Genomic DNA, 14,834 nt, shown 5'->3' with positions numbered 1-14,834 from the left:
AGTTTCCTCCTTGTAAAACAGAGGTGACTACCTTATAGCACTGTTAAAAGTATTAAATAAAAAGAATGCACATCAAGCAAAACACTTGCACAAAGTAATATTAATAAATGCTGGTCTTTATGATATTTTAAAAGACTATTTCTTTTCTCCAATTTTCTTATTACTTAGTAGAAAAAATGAGGTGTGCAGAAGCTGAATCACAGGATACTTAGTATGTGAAGATAATGTTTTATTTATTACTGCATAGCAAACCACTCCCAAAATGTGGTGACTTAGTCAATTTACTTTTCTCTCTCATGGTTCTGTGGTTTGCCTCGACTCAACTGGGCAGTTCTTACTTAGAATCTTTCATGAAGTTTCAATCAAAGGACTACAGTTTTCTGAAGACTCTTTAAGACTGGCCATCCCAGATGGTTCACACACACTGCAGGCAGCTGATGCCTCTGTCACCTGGGAAATCAGTTGGGGACTGTAGAATGGAGCACCTACAAATGATTTATCCAAGGGGGTTGAGCTTCTCAAAGTAGAGTGTTGGCTTCTGAAAGGGAGCATCCAAAAGTGAGCTCCAAGGCTTCTTCAGTTGAATATCTGATCACCTTGTGCTGCAAGTTCTCTCTCCTCTCCTCTCCTCTCCTCTCCTCTCCTCTCCTCTCCTCTCCTCTCCTCTCCTCTCCTCTCCTCTCTTCCCCTCCCTTCCCCTCCCCTCTCCTCCCCTCCCCTCCCCTCCCTTTCCCTCCCCTTCCCTCCTCCTCCTCCTCCTCCTCCACTTTCTTCTTCTTCTTCTTCTTCTTCTTCTTCTTCTTCTTCTTCTTCTTCTTCTTCTTCTTCTTCTTCTTCTTCTTCTCCTTCTCCTCCTCCTCCTCCTCCTCCTCCTCCTCCTCCTCCTCCTCCTCCTCCTCCTTCTCCTTCTCCTTCTCCTTCTCCTTCTCCTTCTCCTTCTCCTTCTCCTTCTCCTTCTCCTTCTCCTTCTCCTTCTCCTTCTCCTTCTCCTTCTCCTTCTCCTTCTCCTTCTCCTCCTTCTTCTTCTTCTTCTTCTTCTTCTTCTTCTTCTTCTTCTTCTTCTTCTTCTTCTCTCTCTCTCTCTCTCTCTCTCTCTCTCTCTCTCTCTCTCTCTCTCTCCTCTCTCTCTCTCTCTCTCTCTCTCTCTCTCTCTCTCTCTCTCTCTCTCTCTCTCCAGGGTCTTTTATCCAATGCTAGTCTCATTAGTAGGCACACTTGCCATATTCACTGGGAAAAGCTGCCACAAGGCCTGCCCAGACTCAGAGAGGTGGAGAAATAGACATTACTTCTTGACAAAGCAGTGGAAGTGACATTGCACATGAACATGTGATGAGAGATACTGCCGGCACTTTGTGGCAGTCATTTTAAAAGTGCTGTAAAAATAATTATGGTAGACAATAGTTGTCTTCATTTTTCTGATGAGAAAACTGTGGGTTAGGGATGTGAAGAATTAGCCAAGGTAACTTCATTGTTAAATGGGAGAGCTTGACATTGAACTCTGGCCTTTTGAATCCAAATTGGGTCTCCTGGGAGAGTTACCCTCAGCCTGTCCTCACATAACTCATCATGAGCTCCCTTCAGAAATGGGAAAGACCATAAATGTTAAAAGCAGTGATCTTCTTCTAGCTCCCTACTCATCCAGGTGTCACCCTCACTTTCTCTATCTGCCTTTGCCCATCTCCTATGAGCCCTCAGTTTCATCATCTCTAAAATGGAGATAATAGCACCTTCTCATAGAGGTGAAATCATAATTACTTAAGTGTCATACATGTAAAGTGCTTAAAACACTGCCTAATACATAATGTGTATTCAGTATTTTCTAGTTGTTGTTATTACTGTTATTTTTACAATTCAAATTCTTCAGGATTAGGATAGGTATGTATATCATTGTCGCTTTCTTCTCATGATTAGTCCTTCCTAAGTCAATTCTCTTCTTCAGGGATAATTTTTATCAAGGTTACTCATAATTGCCCAAACCAGGGGATTTTATCATTGCTAATTTTCTGTAAACTCCCTGCTGCATTTAAAATATTCTATATCTTTAGTGTTCTCAGATTTCACTCTTCCTTGGCTGATTCAGGCAGCCACATATAGTTGTGCAGGTTGTAAGCTGGTCAAGGTCACACATCTAAGGGAAAGCAGTGCACGTAAAAATTAAGTTGGGTGTTATATTTATTAAGACAATTTTCCAGCAGATGGCAGTAACATTTTCTGGTCTAACAAAATCAGTATATTGTGACAACTTTTTGATAGATGGAGTACAGTGTTAAGAAGGGGAGGCCCTTTTTTATAATTCACAGGAAGACACCAGATGGACTGGGAGTAACCCTACTTCTGACTGTTCCTCAATTCTACTGCCTTCAGCAGATAATCTTCCTTTCCCTGTCTCTTAAATGCCACTGAGGTTCTTTTCTCCCAATCTGACTTATTCTATGTACTCTAATTGGGTAAATTAATAGACTCTCACTGTTGTAACTATTACCTTCTTGATAATGAGTCCTAAATCTTTCACTCAAGCTTACACGTCTCCTTTGAGTCTAGAAATCTAGCTACCTCCTGAATATCTTCATATATCCACATGGAAAATTACTATTTAACATGTCAAAAACTTAATTCATTACCAGCCCCTCAAAAATGAAACCTAGGCATCATTTTTAAAGCAAGACAACCATGTTGTTCTTTATAAATATTTCCATGGAAAAGTTCAGTTTCACTTTCATGCATGAAACATAAGATTCCATAAAAAGGAATATTGCGCCCTAACCGGTTTGACTCAGTGGATAGAGCGTCCTCCTGAGGACTGAAAGGTTCCAGGTTCGATTCCAGTCAAGGGCATGTACCTTGGTTGCGGGCACATCCCCTGTAGGAGGTGTGCAGGAGGCAGCTGATCGATGTTTCTCTCTCATTGATGTTTCTCACTCTCTATCCTTCTCCCTTCCTCTCTGTAAAAAAATCAATGAAATATATATTTTTTAAAAAGGAATATTGCCTCAAAACTGAGGGTGTGGCATATGCTTGAGCCCCAGAATCTCTTCTAGATTACCTTGCTTTCTGTGGTGGGTACAGAAGAGAGCACAAAATTGGTCTTTACCTCTTTGAGGCACTGATTGGTTTGCTGAAGAACTCATCCTGTTTTGCTAATTCTATAGATCCATCAAAATTAGAATATCTATGAGTTATGCTAGACTTTATTTGCTCCTCCAGTACCTTTATCCTTCAAATTACTAAATTAATGCCTAAATATTTTTATATTTGCTCTCCTCTCTCTACTCCCCTTCCGATTATCTATGGTAGGCTTGTTCTGTCCCTCAGTTGGAAATATACATTAAGTTCTTAATATGCTTACTATATAAGATGTTGCAATTTTATCTCATTATTATATATTTTCATATAGCTAATTGATATATTCTATCTAAAGTACAAATCCAATATTATCATCCCCACTTAATTCATGTTTAAGGATTCCTGTTATCTACAGGATGAGTTCAACTCCAGCCTCCTCTGACCACACCTTACAGAAATCCTCCTTCTCTATGTCTAGGATGCCTACATTTCTTTATTACTACACACATACTTTGTGTTATAAAGCCCAATTCATGTCTCTTTCTCTGCTGCTAGACTATGAGCTTTTTGAGGACCCAGTCTTCCTTCTTTATATTCATGGTGTCTAGAACAGTGCTTGAGACATATTAAGTGTTCAAAAAATATTTTGAATGCATGAAAGATGAGTGTCAATCAGAATGATTAAAGAAGTTTTATAAGGGAGTTTTCACTGAAGTCAGTTATGAGGGCAGAGATACTTTAATACACAGGGGGAGGGGGTAAAGCCTTTTAGGACGGGGATTTAGACAAATCCTATATAGTAAAAGGGTAATATGCAAATTGACCCTAAAGGCGGAACGACCAGAACGACCGCTGGACCAGTTACTATGTGGCACACTGACCACCTCTCAGTCCCTTTCCCTGGTCGGCAGGCTCCAATCGCCTGATGATGAACGGGGAACCAGGGGTGGATGGCGGCGGGGGAAGGGGGGAGGGGGGTGCTGGCTGTGGGCAGCCAGGGAAGATGGCCCTGTTCGCAATCCAGGCCTAGGGACTGTACCGGCGCATGAATTTTGTGCGCCGGGCCTCTAGTGGATTATAAAACTTTAAAGAATGAACAATTCTCAAGAACTCACTGAGTCCGGGAATATACATGAACTAGTTCAGCATTTTAAATATAGACAAGTCCTAACATTTTTATTTTATTATTTTGTGCTCATTTTCTTCACCCTCCCCCTCATGACTTCTTTACTCATGGATCCATACTGAGAAGAAAATATATGAAGGAATCAGGCAAACCACTTTATTTTGAAATGCCTGGTAAGAGATTTCTGACCATTTTAGGTGGTCCTGAGTTCCATGGTCTCTTGTGAAGTAGATGCTAGAACATGATTAAAGGTTGGCAATTTTCATTCTTATATTTTTAAGTATATATATATATATATATATATATATATATATATATATATTATCTCTAATATATATATATATATATATATATATATAATATATATATATTATCTCTAAGGTTATAATTATACATTGTTAAATAAAAATGTAGCCAAAACCAGTTTGGCTCAGTGGATAGAGCATCAGCCTGAGGACTGAAGGGTCCCAGGTTCGATTCTGGTCAAGGGCACGTACCTTGGTTGCGGACACATCCCCAGTAAGGGGCGTGCAGGAGGCAGCCGATCCATGATGTTTCTCTCTCATTGATGTTTCTAATTCTATCTCTCTCCCTTTTTCTCTGTAAAAATCAATAATATATATATTTTAAATAAATAAATAAATAAATAAAAATGTACACGAATAACAAGGAAAATTATCTCTTCTCTTTCAATCTTAAACCCCTGCCCCTTTCCTTTGCTTTCATGGTTTTAAGGTGACAAGATTGTAGACATTGTTGAAAGATTTTATTTATTTAGATATTATTTAAGTCAAAGATTTCACCAGTGCTTCTGGAATTACCTCTCCATTACCAGCAGCCTTCTCTGTACCCTTAATCTCTTCTCCAAGTGCTTCCCATGCCTTTTTGTCTTAATAGAGCATGATTCTTCCCTGAAAACCACCATCCCTGAATTCTGCTCTTGTACTATGAGGCCACCGTTCTTTCTGACCACTTCTCTCGCACTCTCTGGTTAAAACTCTGCTCATTGGAGGCTCATTGCAATCAGGTATACCCACCTTGTCCCCCTTTGTCACTGTTATTTATTAAATTTAATTGTTTCTTTTGTTTACCTGGGATGTTGACAATTAGTTTACAATTTTAATCAGTTTTCCAAGCCCTCCATTGTGCTGAGACATCATGATAGCCTCCGAGCACCTAGCTTTCCTCCTATTTATCACTTTCTCCTCAATTTCACTTAGTTTCCATTTTCATGCTCACAACTGGATCTTAGCAACTATAACTGTTCTACTTCCCAAATCACTCAAGCAAACATCTTGGTCTGCTTTCTTTCCAATTTTCTTTGCCAAGTATTCACAGTTACAGGATTCTTGAACTCATCAGGATCCCCATCTGTTGATTCTTTTTCTATCTTCTAATTCACCCTTCCTTTACTTTATTCCCTTTTCATCTATTTTGGATTATTAGTTATCTTTATGGCAACCTAAATTTCCTTGTACCTGTCCCCTCCCATACCTTAGTCTGCAACTCACATTTTATCTTATTTTTGTCCTCAGAAAGCCTTTTTCCTGGCTAAAGTCAGCTATCCGCTTTCTCACTGCCTGGAGTAGAATTGTGGAGAATTTTCAGTCATAGTCACTCGACAGGGTCTATCAGTAGCCCTGTAAATGGGATCCCAATGCAGCATTCACCATGGTCATCTCTGTCTGCTCATCTCACTTCCCCACAGCAATGAGATCAAACTTTCTTCTAAGTCTTCAAATGTTCCTCCCACTTTCATCACACTTCACATCCTAACAGAAAAAAATAAAAATAAAACTGATGGTATCAGACTGGAATGTTCTTATCTTCAAGCTACCAAGCACATCAATCATATATATCTACATTAATTTTACTTCCTTTCCCCTCTGTGACAACAGGAATGCTTTATGTTTACCAATTTTTGGGTTATATTTCCTTCTGTGCTTTTGACCCTATCTTCTTGCCCCTCTCATGGATTTTACATCATTGATATTTCCTTCTCTCTTCTGTATAGCCAACTAAATCCTTCCAAATGGCTTTTCAACATATGTAAGTCCCGCCCTTCAAAACAAAACATGTCTCTCAAGTTACTGTCCTATTTCTCCTCTACTATTATGCTAAACTATTCAAGAAGTTATCTGTACTTACCAACTCCCAGTAAATCCTTTACCCATTTTAATCTGCCTTTCCACCTTTTTACTTCCACCAAAATAGTTTTACTCAACAGTTTATATTTATGTTGCTAACCTCAAAAGATATATTTAAGTCCTTACCTAATTTATGCTTTTAATAAGAGTCCAATAGCATTACAGATACTATTTTCTTCTGACTTTCTTCCTTTTTCTTGTCTGCTATTGCTCCTCTGCCATAATATAAAATGTCAACATTTTTTAAGGCTTAGTTCTCTTCTTATCCCTCCTCATACTTGAAGCAAGTTCATCGACATCCATTTTTTCAATTACCACTAAAAGGCAGGTGAGTCACAAATTGTTTATATTTAGAACCTCTCCTCTAAGCTATAGGGCAACATATCCCACCACCTTTGGGCATCTTGGTACCCAGCTGATAATCTATCTTCTCCCCCAACTAGATTTCCTTGGGTGCTCTGACATTATTTAATGGTACCATAATCCATTTAGTTGTATACACCATAAAGAAAATGAAATTCTCTTTCTCACACACACAAACCTCAGATTCAATCAATTATCTAGTCTTGTCAGTTTTACATCCGAAATCGCTTTCAACTTAGTTCACTTCTATTTTCATCACCATCCTTTGTCCAAGATGGCTATCACTTGCCTGGAGTACTACCACAGGCTCCTAACTGATGTTCCCACATATATTTTTACTTTCCTTCAGTCTAGCCTACTCTAGAGCAGTACCTCTCAACCAGGGGTAACTTTGTTCCCCACAGGAAATTTGGCAATATCTGAACACACTTTTGATCATCACAACTGGGGAGCAGTGCTACTGGCATCTACTGGGGAGAAACAGGGAATGCTGCTAAACATACTATTGTGTGCCCGCCCCACCCCCCAACAAAGAATTTTCTGGTTCAAAATGTCAATGGGTGCCAAGGTTGAGAAAACCTACTGTATAGGTAGGCTGAGCTTGTCACACTGCAGAATGATTCTGTCCTGTGTGCACATGCACACACACACACATGCATACACACAGTTAAAAGTCTTCAGTCACTCCCGTACAGCTAAGACCAGAGTAGTAAATATGGCCCTCAAGGTCCTTTGTGACCCAGCCTGTGTATCTACTGTGGCCAGTGGTCAGCACCTGTTCTGTCTCAGGCACCCTGTTCCAATAGCATTTCTATCCACTGTGCTTCCTATCAGCCCTGGACATTTGCACATGTTCTCTCCACACAAAGTTCTTCACTTAGCTAAGCCCCATTTTCACCTTCAAATATCAGCTGAAGTTCCTTTCCGCAGGGGAGCTTTGTGTGACCTTCCTCACTGGATTAATTTCCCCGTTTCAAACTCTCAGAGATTATGTATTTCTCCTTGTGATCTGCACATAGTTGCATATATACATTGATTTATGTGCTTTATTGCTCTTTGTTTCCCTTACTAGATTGGAAGGTACAAAAGATGAATAATATTTCCTTATTTCAATTAAAATTTCACTACAAATGCCTGATTATTGAATGTTAGATGTCTGGTGACTAAATCTCTTCACATAGCAAATGAGAAAACTTGGTCCCAGACAGGTCAAGTAACCTGAACTAATTAGCAAAGGGGACAGGTCAAGTAACCTGAACTAATTAGCAAAGGCGGGGGGGGGGGGGGGGCGGAGAGAATGGGGCTTCAGTTCAAGTTTTTCATCATGAAGTGCTGCACTTTTCCCCTCTAAACTGGTGTTTTGTGCATTTATTTAAGCCAATAGATTTTTTTTACTCAAAGTAAATCTCTTGTAGGAGCACAGTGTGTAAAACAGATTAAGAGATTAAAGCAGTTCTCTGGTTTGATTAGAGGCAACTCAGTTCAAACTCATCTGAGAAGTTCTTTTAGATCTCTACATGGGCGCCTCCTTACACCTTGCCAGGGCGCTAAGGAACTTGCCTCAGAACGACGTGGACCTGACGATTGAGACTTGGAAACAGGTCTGCCAACTACATTCAAATGTGGACTGTCTGTGGGTCCCTGACCGCCTCAGTATATGATGCACTCTTTTCTTTTTCTTTTTTATGAGTTGAATTTTTTTTTTCCTTATTGATTAAGTTAGTACATATGTGTCCTTATCCACCCATTGCCCCCCCACCCCACCCCTCAGCTCGTACCCTCACCGCCCTGGTGTCTGTGTCCATTGTTATGCTTATATGCATGCATATAAGTCCTTTGGTTTGATATTTATGAATTCAAAATTGAGAATACCAATATAATGTAAGTTAATGTCATCACTGCCGGAATATTTGCTTAAACAATTTCACCAAATCACATTTCCATGTTTCTATATGGAAATGTGATTAGAGGGTCCTTTCACATCATCAATTGATTCCATGGATCATGTTCAGCATTCCAACTGTTGTCCAAACAAAAATTTTCTGAAGGGAATCACTACTGTTTAAGCATCTTTATTTTCTCTTTATCTTATTTTATTTTTGCCAGTGCTAGGAGTTGGATTAAATTACTGATCCCTAGCTGGCTTGGGTTAGAGCATTGGCCTGCGGTACCAAAGGGTACCGGGTTCAATTCCGGTCAAGGGCATGTACCGTGGTTGCAGGCTCCTCCCTGGCCTGGGCCCTGGTCGGAGCACATGCAGGAGGCAACTGATGTTTCTGTCACATCAATGTTTCTCTCTGTCTTTCCTTCTCTCTTCCACTCTCTCTCTAAAAGAAATAAATTTTAAAAAATTGCTAAAACAAAACAAATATACTGCATTCATTTCATAGCAGTCACTTTACATGACAGCGGAAGAGGACACCGGAATGCACTGAGGTGAGGATGCCACACTCATTCACCAGCTGGGAAGCTCACACCCACATGCCACGGCACGTCTGACACTGTCTCACCAGCAAAATACATCGCTGCTGCTATGAACCTTTGGGTATTTGATAATAGTGGGAAACACAAATGTTAAAGGCAATGCACTGAAAAAAGTACAAACATTTCCCTGTGTTTTTCTCCTATAAATGTTTTCAGTTCCAGTTAAAAGTCACAGTCAGGAATATAGTATACATTATATATGTGGGGAATATTTTAAGACCAGGTTATTAAGCACATACCAATATTTTAAAATTAATCTATATAATTACATATAATTATAAATGAACATGAACGTTAAAAAAAAACATGCCAAGAGATTATTTTCCCAAGAACCTTGCTTTTGGCAACCATATTATAGATATAGAAAATGTACCTACTCTAAGAAATGTTTTAGAATTTTTAGCTATCTCTCAATGTTGACTCACTCATGTCAGTGTATTTAAAATGTAAAAAAAGTGAAGACTAATTCATCATGTCATTGTTTGAATGGCTGCTGTTTAGAAAACACAACCTCATGTATAAAACTCCAAAACTTATGAGTAGCTATTGAAAATATTTCAACATATTACTTTAACTTTTAAATTAAATTGCTTCCCAACCTGTCAGCTTATTTACTTAATTTTTGTAATTTTTTATGCAACATAGTCTGATTGACTTGGTTTGTAGTGTTAGAATATATTATTCATTCTGTGAAATAAGGAACATTAGACTCCCTGTATTTGGAATATCCTTATACTTTTTTTTTTCCCTTTGGGAAACTTTATCTCTCCAATTTTGAATTAGGTTCTCAAAGAAGTAATTTCACAATCTTTATGAATTGCCAAAATGTACTTACTATATGGTGGCTGAATGCTTTGTAATTTGGGAGCTCTATAATTACTAGGATTATCATTATAAGGTGAACATGACATTAAAAACAAAACCTCATTTCCTCTTTCTTAAGCATATGATGTTGATATATTGCTAATTTTTGGAATCCCTGATAGATATTTCTCAGGCCTCAGGAAGTTGCATGTATTAACATATTAGATTGTATTGTGACCTTATTTCCACTTTCTCCCTTTTGCAAGAGAACAAGTAGCCACATGAAAGAAAAACTAATTTAGAAGTGGAACTAGTGGCAGAAAAATACACTAAGCGTCAAACGTGTGTTTGCAGTTCTCGGCTAAGTTATCAGAATTTCCCCCAAAGCATATTGGAAAGCATCACTCCTAGAAACCCCTTCCCTCTCTCACTGCTGCCTTCTAAGCCCCCTGACAACCACATCTGTTTCGCACTGATAGCTTTTAACATGCATCCCTTTCATGTCTTCTAACAGGAAGTGGAAATAGAGAGAAGTTTGTATTCACCAACATTTAAGAGTCATCCTGGGAGCCAGCCCGATGATTCTGTGAAAGATTCCGACAAGAAAAGTGAGGAAACATCTTTTGACAAGATGTCATCTGAAAGTGGTCACAGCCACAGCTATGAAGGTTAGCATAATATTTTGATTTGATTTCTTGGGATCATACATTGCATAACATGAATGGTTAACAACTAAAATATATGAGGGTTTATTTAAAAATTAGTAAGAAGAAAAATGACAAGATGGCTCACTGAACGCAATTAAAGGAAAATAGAGGTATATTTAAATACTTTTATCTCTATTATATTTGACTTAAACCTTTAAAACTTAATAAAATATATTTTAATTGATTATAAACCAGAACAACAAGCATTTTCAATATTATACTTTTGGAACAATGCATTTGACCATCATCTGTAAGCAGAAAGGAAACATATTTGTCTTCCTTTCTATGGGGTAAATAGGGTAAAATATAAGTAATTGTCAGGCAAAATATAAAAAAATTAAAAATACCTTCCACATCTCTTTTCAGACAATTAAACTAAATGTGCTTAATGAATTTGGAATAAAAAATAACGATAGTGTCATAATTGAAGGTAAAAACCTCATAAACTTGATTAATGTTTTACAATGTCATTAAAAAGTTAGTACCTCATATGTTAGAAATTACACTATTAATATAATTGTCAACTATGACAAAAGTGCAAAATATAAATAATTTATTGGAAAACACAGATATCATTTATCACTTCTGATTAGTCACATTCTGGATTTTTCCATTTTAGACAAGTAATGCATATTTTAGTGTTTGTGATGTCTGTTAACTATCATAATTAGTACAACTTTTAGAACATCATTTTCTGAATATATATATATATATATGCATATATATATATATATATATATATATATATATATATATATATAAATCTAACTGTCAAGTTGCCAGTCAGCATGAGCAATGTGACATAGTCTATGGAAAATGACAGACAGTTCACAATTTGCGAAAGCAAATGGTACTCTGCTTTAAAACTTTGCTATTTCAAGTTTCATCTGTAAGTCAGAGCATGAGCATCACCTGGAGGCGCATTAGAAATGCAGCACCTTGGGCCCCACACTCTTCCTAATGAATCGGGATCGGCATTTTAACAAGGTCCTCAGCTGACTCAGGTGCACATTAAAGTGTGAGAAACTATAGTGTTCAGACTGAACCTCAGCATCATTTACATATGCTTCCAGTTGGTTTCTGAATGTAATTTGGAGTGGGCGGTGGGTGTGGGAAGAATAAAGGAGAGTTTGCTAATGATGAACTAGGCATGGATTCCCAACTATATGTAAACTTCCACCTCAATCTCTATCTTTCATTTTTAATTCATTTTTGTATGCTCAGTTGATATCCTAATATGATTAGTATTAGTCTTGAGGGATTTACTCCACATATTTCTGGCCTGTGATTAAACTTTATGTGCACTTGGCTAAATGCAAAAGCATTAGATGAGCAGAGGTCTAAAAAGGGAAGTTGTAGGGAATGATTTATGTTCTGATGACACTGGCCCATGGAGATCTTAGCAAAGGAAAGCAAATATGCGGTTAGCAAACTGATCAAAATTACATGAAATGAACAACTCCACTCATGTCACCTTACTTCTCTCCTGTGTTTTCTTTGGTTTCCATGCAAAGGTTTTCAAAAGCCCTTTGTGTTACAGGCTTAGAAAAGGTATTCTGGAAGGTCCCCATTGTTTAGTATCAAGATCTGACTTAAATGTAAGAATGACCTCAGAGTTAAATTTCCAGGTATTTTGAAAATTTCCAGGTATTTTAAAAACACAGGACGGGAATATTGCATTAAAGATGAACATAGCAGTGTGATAAATGACATAAGTGGAACCATTTTAAAATGGGGCCAGAGCTGATATTCCAGAGGAACTGCAATGCTTTTCTTGTCCCTGGACCTTTGGGCTGGGCCAAAGCACAATTGTTTTACACACAGTTGTTCCTAAAGACAGCAGGAAAGCAGACATCCTGGTCCCAAGGACTGATGAATATGAAGCTCCTGTCTGAAGCTAGAATCAGTAACAGATCACATGTAGCCAAGAGTCAGCTTGTCAGCACCAACAGGGTGTTTTTTCTCTTCTTTTCATGTAATTATGCCTATGCGCTTTCTTATTAAAACCTCTTGCTTTCACTCTGCAATCAGGACACTATGGGTTTTCTGCCTGAATCTATGCTTCCAGAATTGATAGCTTCACTTACTAGTTAAACATTCTAACTACCCTCAACAGTTTCATACTTGAAGGTACTATGTAATCTTTCATAAACAGTAGAGTTTTTTAAAAAAAAATAAACTTACAATAGATCATTAAAATATAGCTACCTAATTTTCTGCATTTTTAGAATTTAGTCAAATCAATGTAAATTGATGATTCCATCTCAAAACTCAGGAACAGAGGTGGTTGTGGGATTAGTTCCACCCCTTTATCCTCAACTACACGTGCAGGGTAGCAGCACAGAAAGGCCTATCATTCCCCCCACTCTCCTTCCTATGCTTGCTGACCCACTCCTAGGTTGTGTTTAATTGCTCTCAACACCCACCCTGATTAGATCTGTTCAATTTTCCTCATCAATGTATTGGTGTCAAGTAAATCATGGTGCTTCCTGTACATGCTGGTGTATTCTATCCACGTTTTCTTTGGGATATATATACTGTAACAGCTCTTTCAGTGATTCCAGGAAGACTTGGCTCACTGGAAATTAAATGCCAAGCATGACAAATCCACAATTAGATAAATTTGGGTGACGTGATAGTTATGAAAGAAAAATAAATCCATATAAATGATTTTGACTAACTGCATTGTAGTTATATAAAAATCTGATCTATGGAATTTCCTTCAGATATTTTAAGACCAGTAAATTGTAAAGGGAATATTCAGAGTCTTAGATACTGATTTGCATAGTTTGCTTTACCTGTATGTAGAGTAAAATCCTACTATTTTCTGCTGAAAATTTCTGGATCAAACAATGCTTCAAATAGCACAGGTGATTTGGGTAATGTTCTTCAAGTTTGAACTACTTGGGATTTTTAAAATATGACAGTTACCTGCTTTTCACTTTTATTCTCCAAACCATAATATTAATATTCTAAATTATCAAAGTGTAAAACACTAACAAGTAAAATATACATTCAGAGTTGCACTTTTAAGACTTTTGTAATAAACCTTAGGAATTACCTGCTGTATTTCTCTTTTTACTCTGCTCCATTAAAGCTAAATTTATTTTTTATTCTTATAATGGCTATTCATCTTCTCTGGCAGGTTTTACAAAACAACCTGAGGGTTCTTTTCTTTTTCATTTTCCACTTATGTTTAAGTGGTGGGATCCATTCAATTATTAATGTTGCTAAAGTAATTGATGTATGTGCTGTATATGTATTTGTGTGTGAGTGGCTGCTATTTACATATCTGATTTTTCCCTTAAAACCAGACATTTTAGAGCAATTCTTTCTGTGATATAGAAGTGTCACATATGTGTACTGCCCAAGGTGGTAACCTCTAGTGGCTATTAAGCCCTCAAAAAGTTGCTAGTGTAACACAGCAACTTAATTGATACTACTATTGAATTTAATTAATTTAAACTTTAGTCACTGTTTTGGACAACACAATTTTAGCAAATGTCATTTCTCCAAGGGTATCCTCATTCACCCTTCTCATAGGAAGGGATCTAGAAGCTACTTAATCATTTTATGTTATCTTTTCTCTGAACATTTTCCTTCATTAAAATGTATGTGAATAAGTGTACAGAGAATTCATTTCAGCAAAATAATTAAACAACTATGTAGCAATAATCCACACATTAAAAAAAAAATTGCCTTCAAGAGTTAGTCTCTTCTCTAGTATTTCCTAGTGATAAAATTAAGAAAAAATAGTTTTATTCATGTCCCTGTTCAACGTGCTGAAAAACAATGATTTTATCATAGGCATACAAACATCTACTGGGAGGCTCTGTGTTTTCCATATCATCTTTTCTAGAGCTTCATTGTCTTAGGAATATGAATCCTCTCAGGTCAGGAGCACACCATTCTCTAAATACTTAAGGCCAACAAAGTTCAGTGAAATGCAGTAACAGGATATTTTAAAATTAATAGAACCATTCATTTATTTTTTTTTAAAGGCTTCATTTGGGAACACAAAGAAATCAGGCATTTAGTCACAGCAGCTCTAGCCACCGGCCCGATTGTTTCTGCTCTGACTGATTTGTTCTCTCTAATGAGACTCAGAGGACGGGCTTTCAGACCTAATCTCTGGACATG

At 37.5% G+C, this 14,834-nt stretch overlaps 1 protein-coding gene across 2 annotated transcripts in view; it reads left to right on the top strand.

Annotated features, from left to right (window-relative positions):
* The window catches only part of XIRP2 (xin actin binding repeat containing 2), a gene marked incomplete at both ends in the record, with an annotated part of 265,489 nt that overhangs the window by 149,107 nt on the left and 101,548 nt on the right, over nucleotides 1-14,834 (top strand). For both annotated transcript variants that reach the window (XM_079782429.1, XM_079782428.1), the window contains one exon: nucleotides 10,502-10,655. In XM_079782429.1, coding sequence (XP_079638555.1) covers nucleotides 10,502-10,655 — 154 coding nt within the window. The remainder of the gene's footprint in view (nucleotides 1-10,501; nucleotides 10,656-14,834) is intronic.

Source organism: Cnephaeus nilssonii (genome assembly GCF_951640355.1).
Source record: "Cnephaeus nilssonii genome assembly, chromosome: 10".
Lineage (NCBI taxonomy): Eukaryota > Metazoa > Chordata > Mammalia > Chiroptera > Vespertilionidae > Cnephaeus > Cnephaeus nilssonii.
Note: the sequence above shows the minus strand (reverse complement) of the source record. Positions and strands in the feature narration are given on the sequence as shown.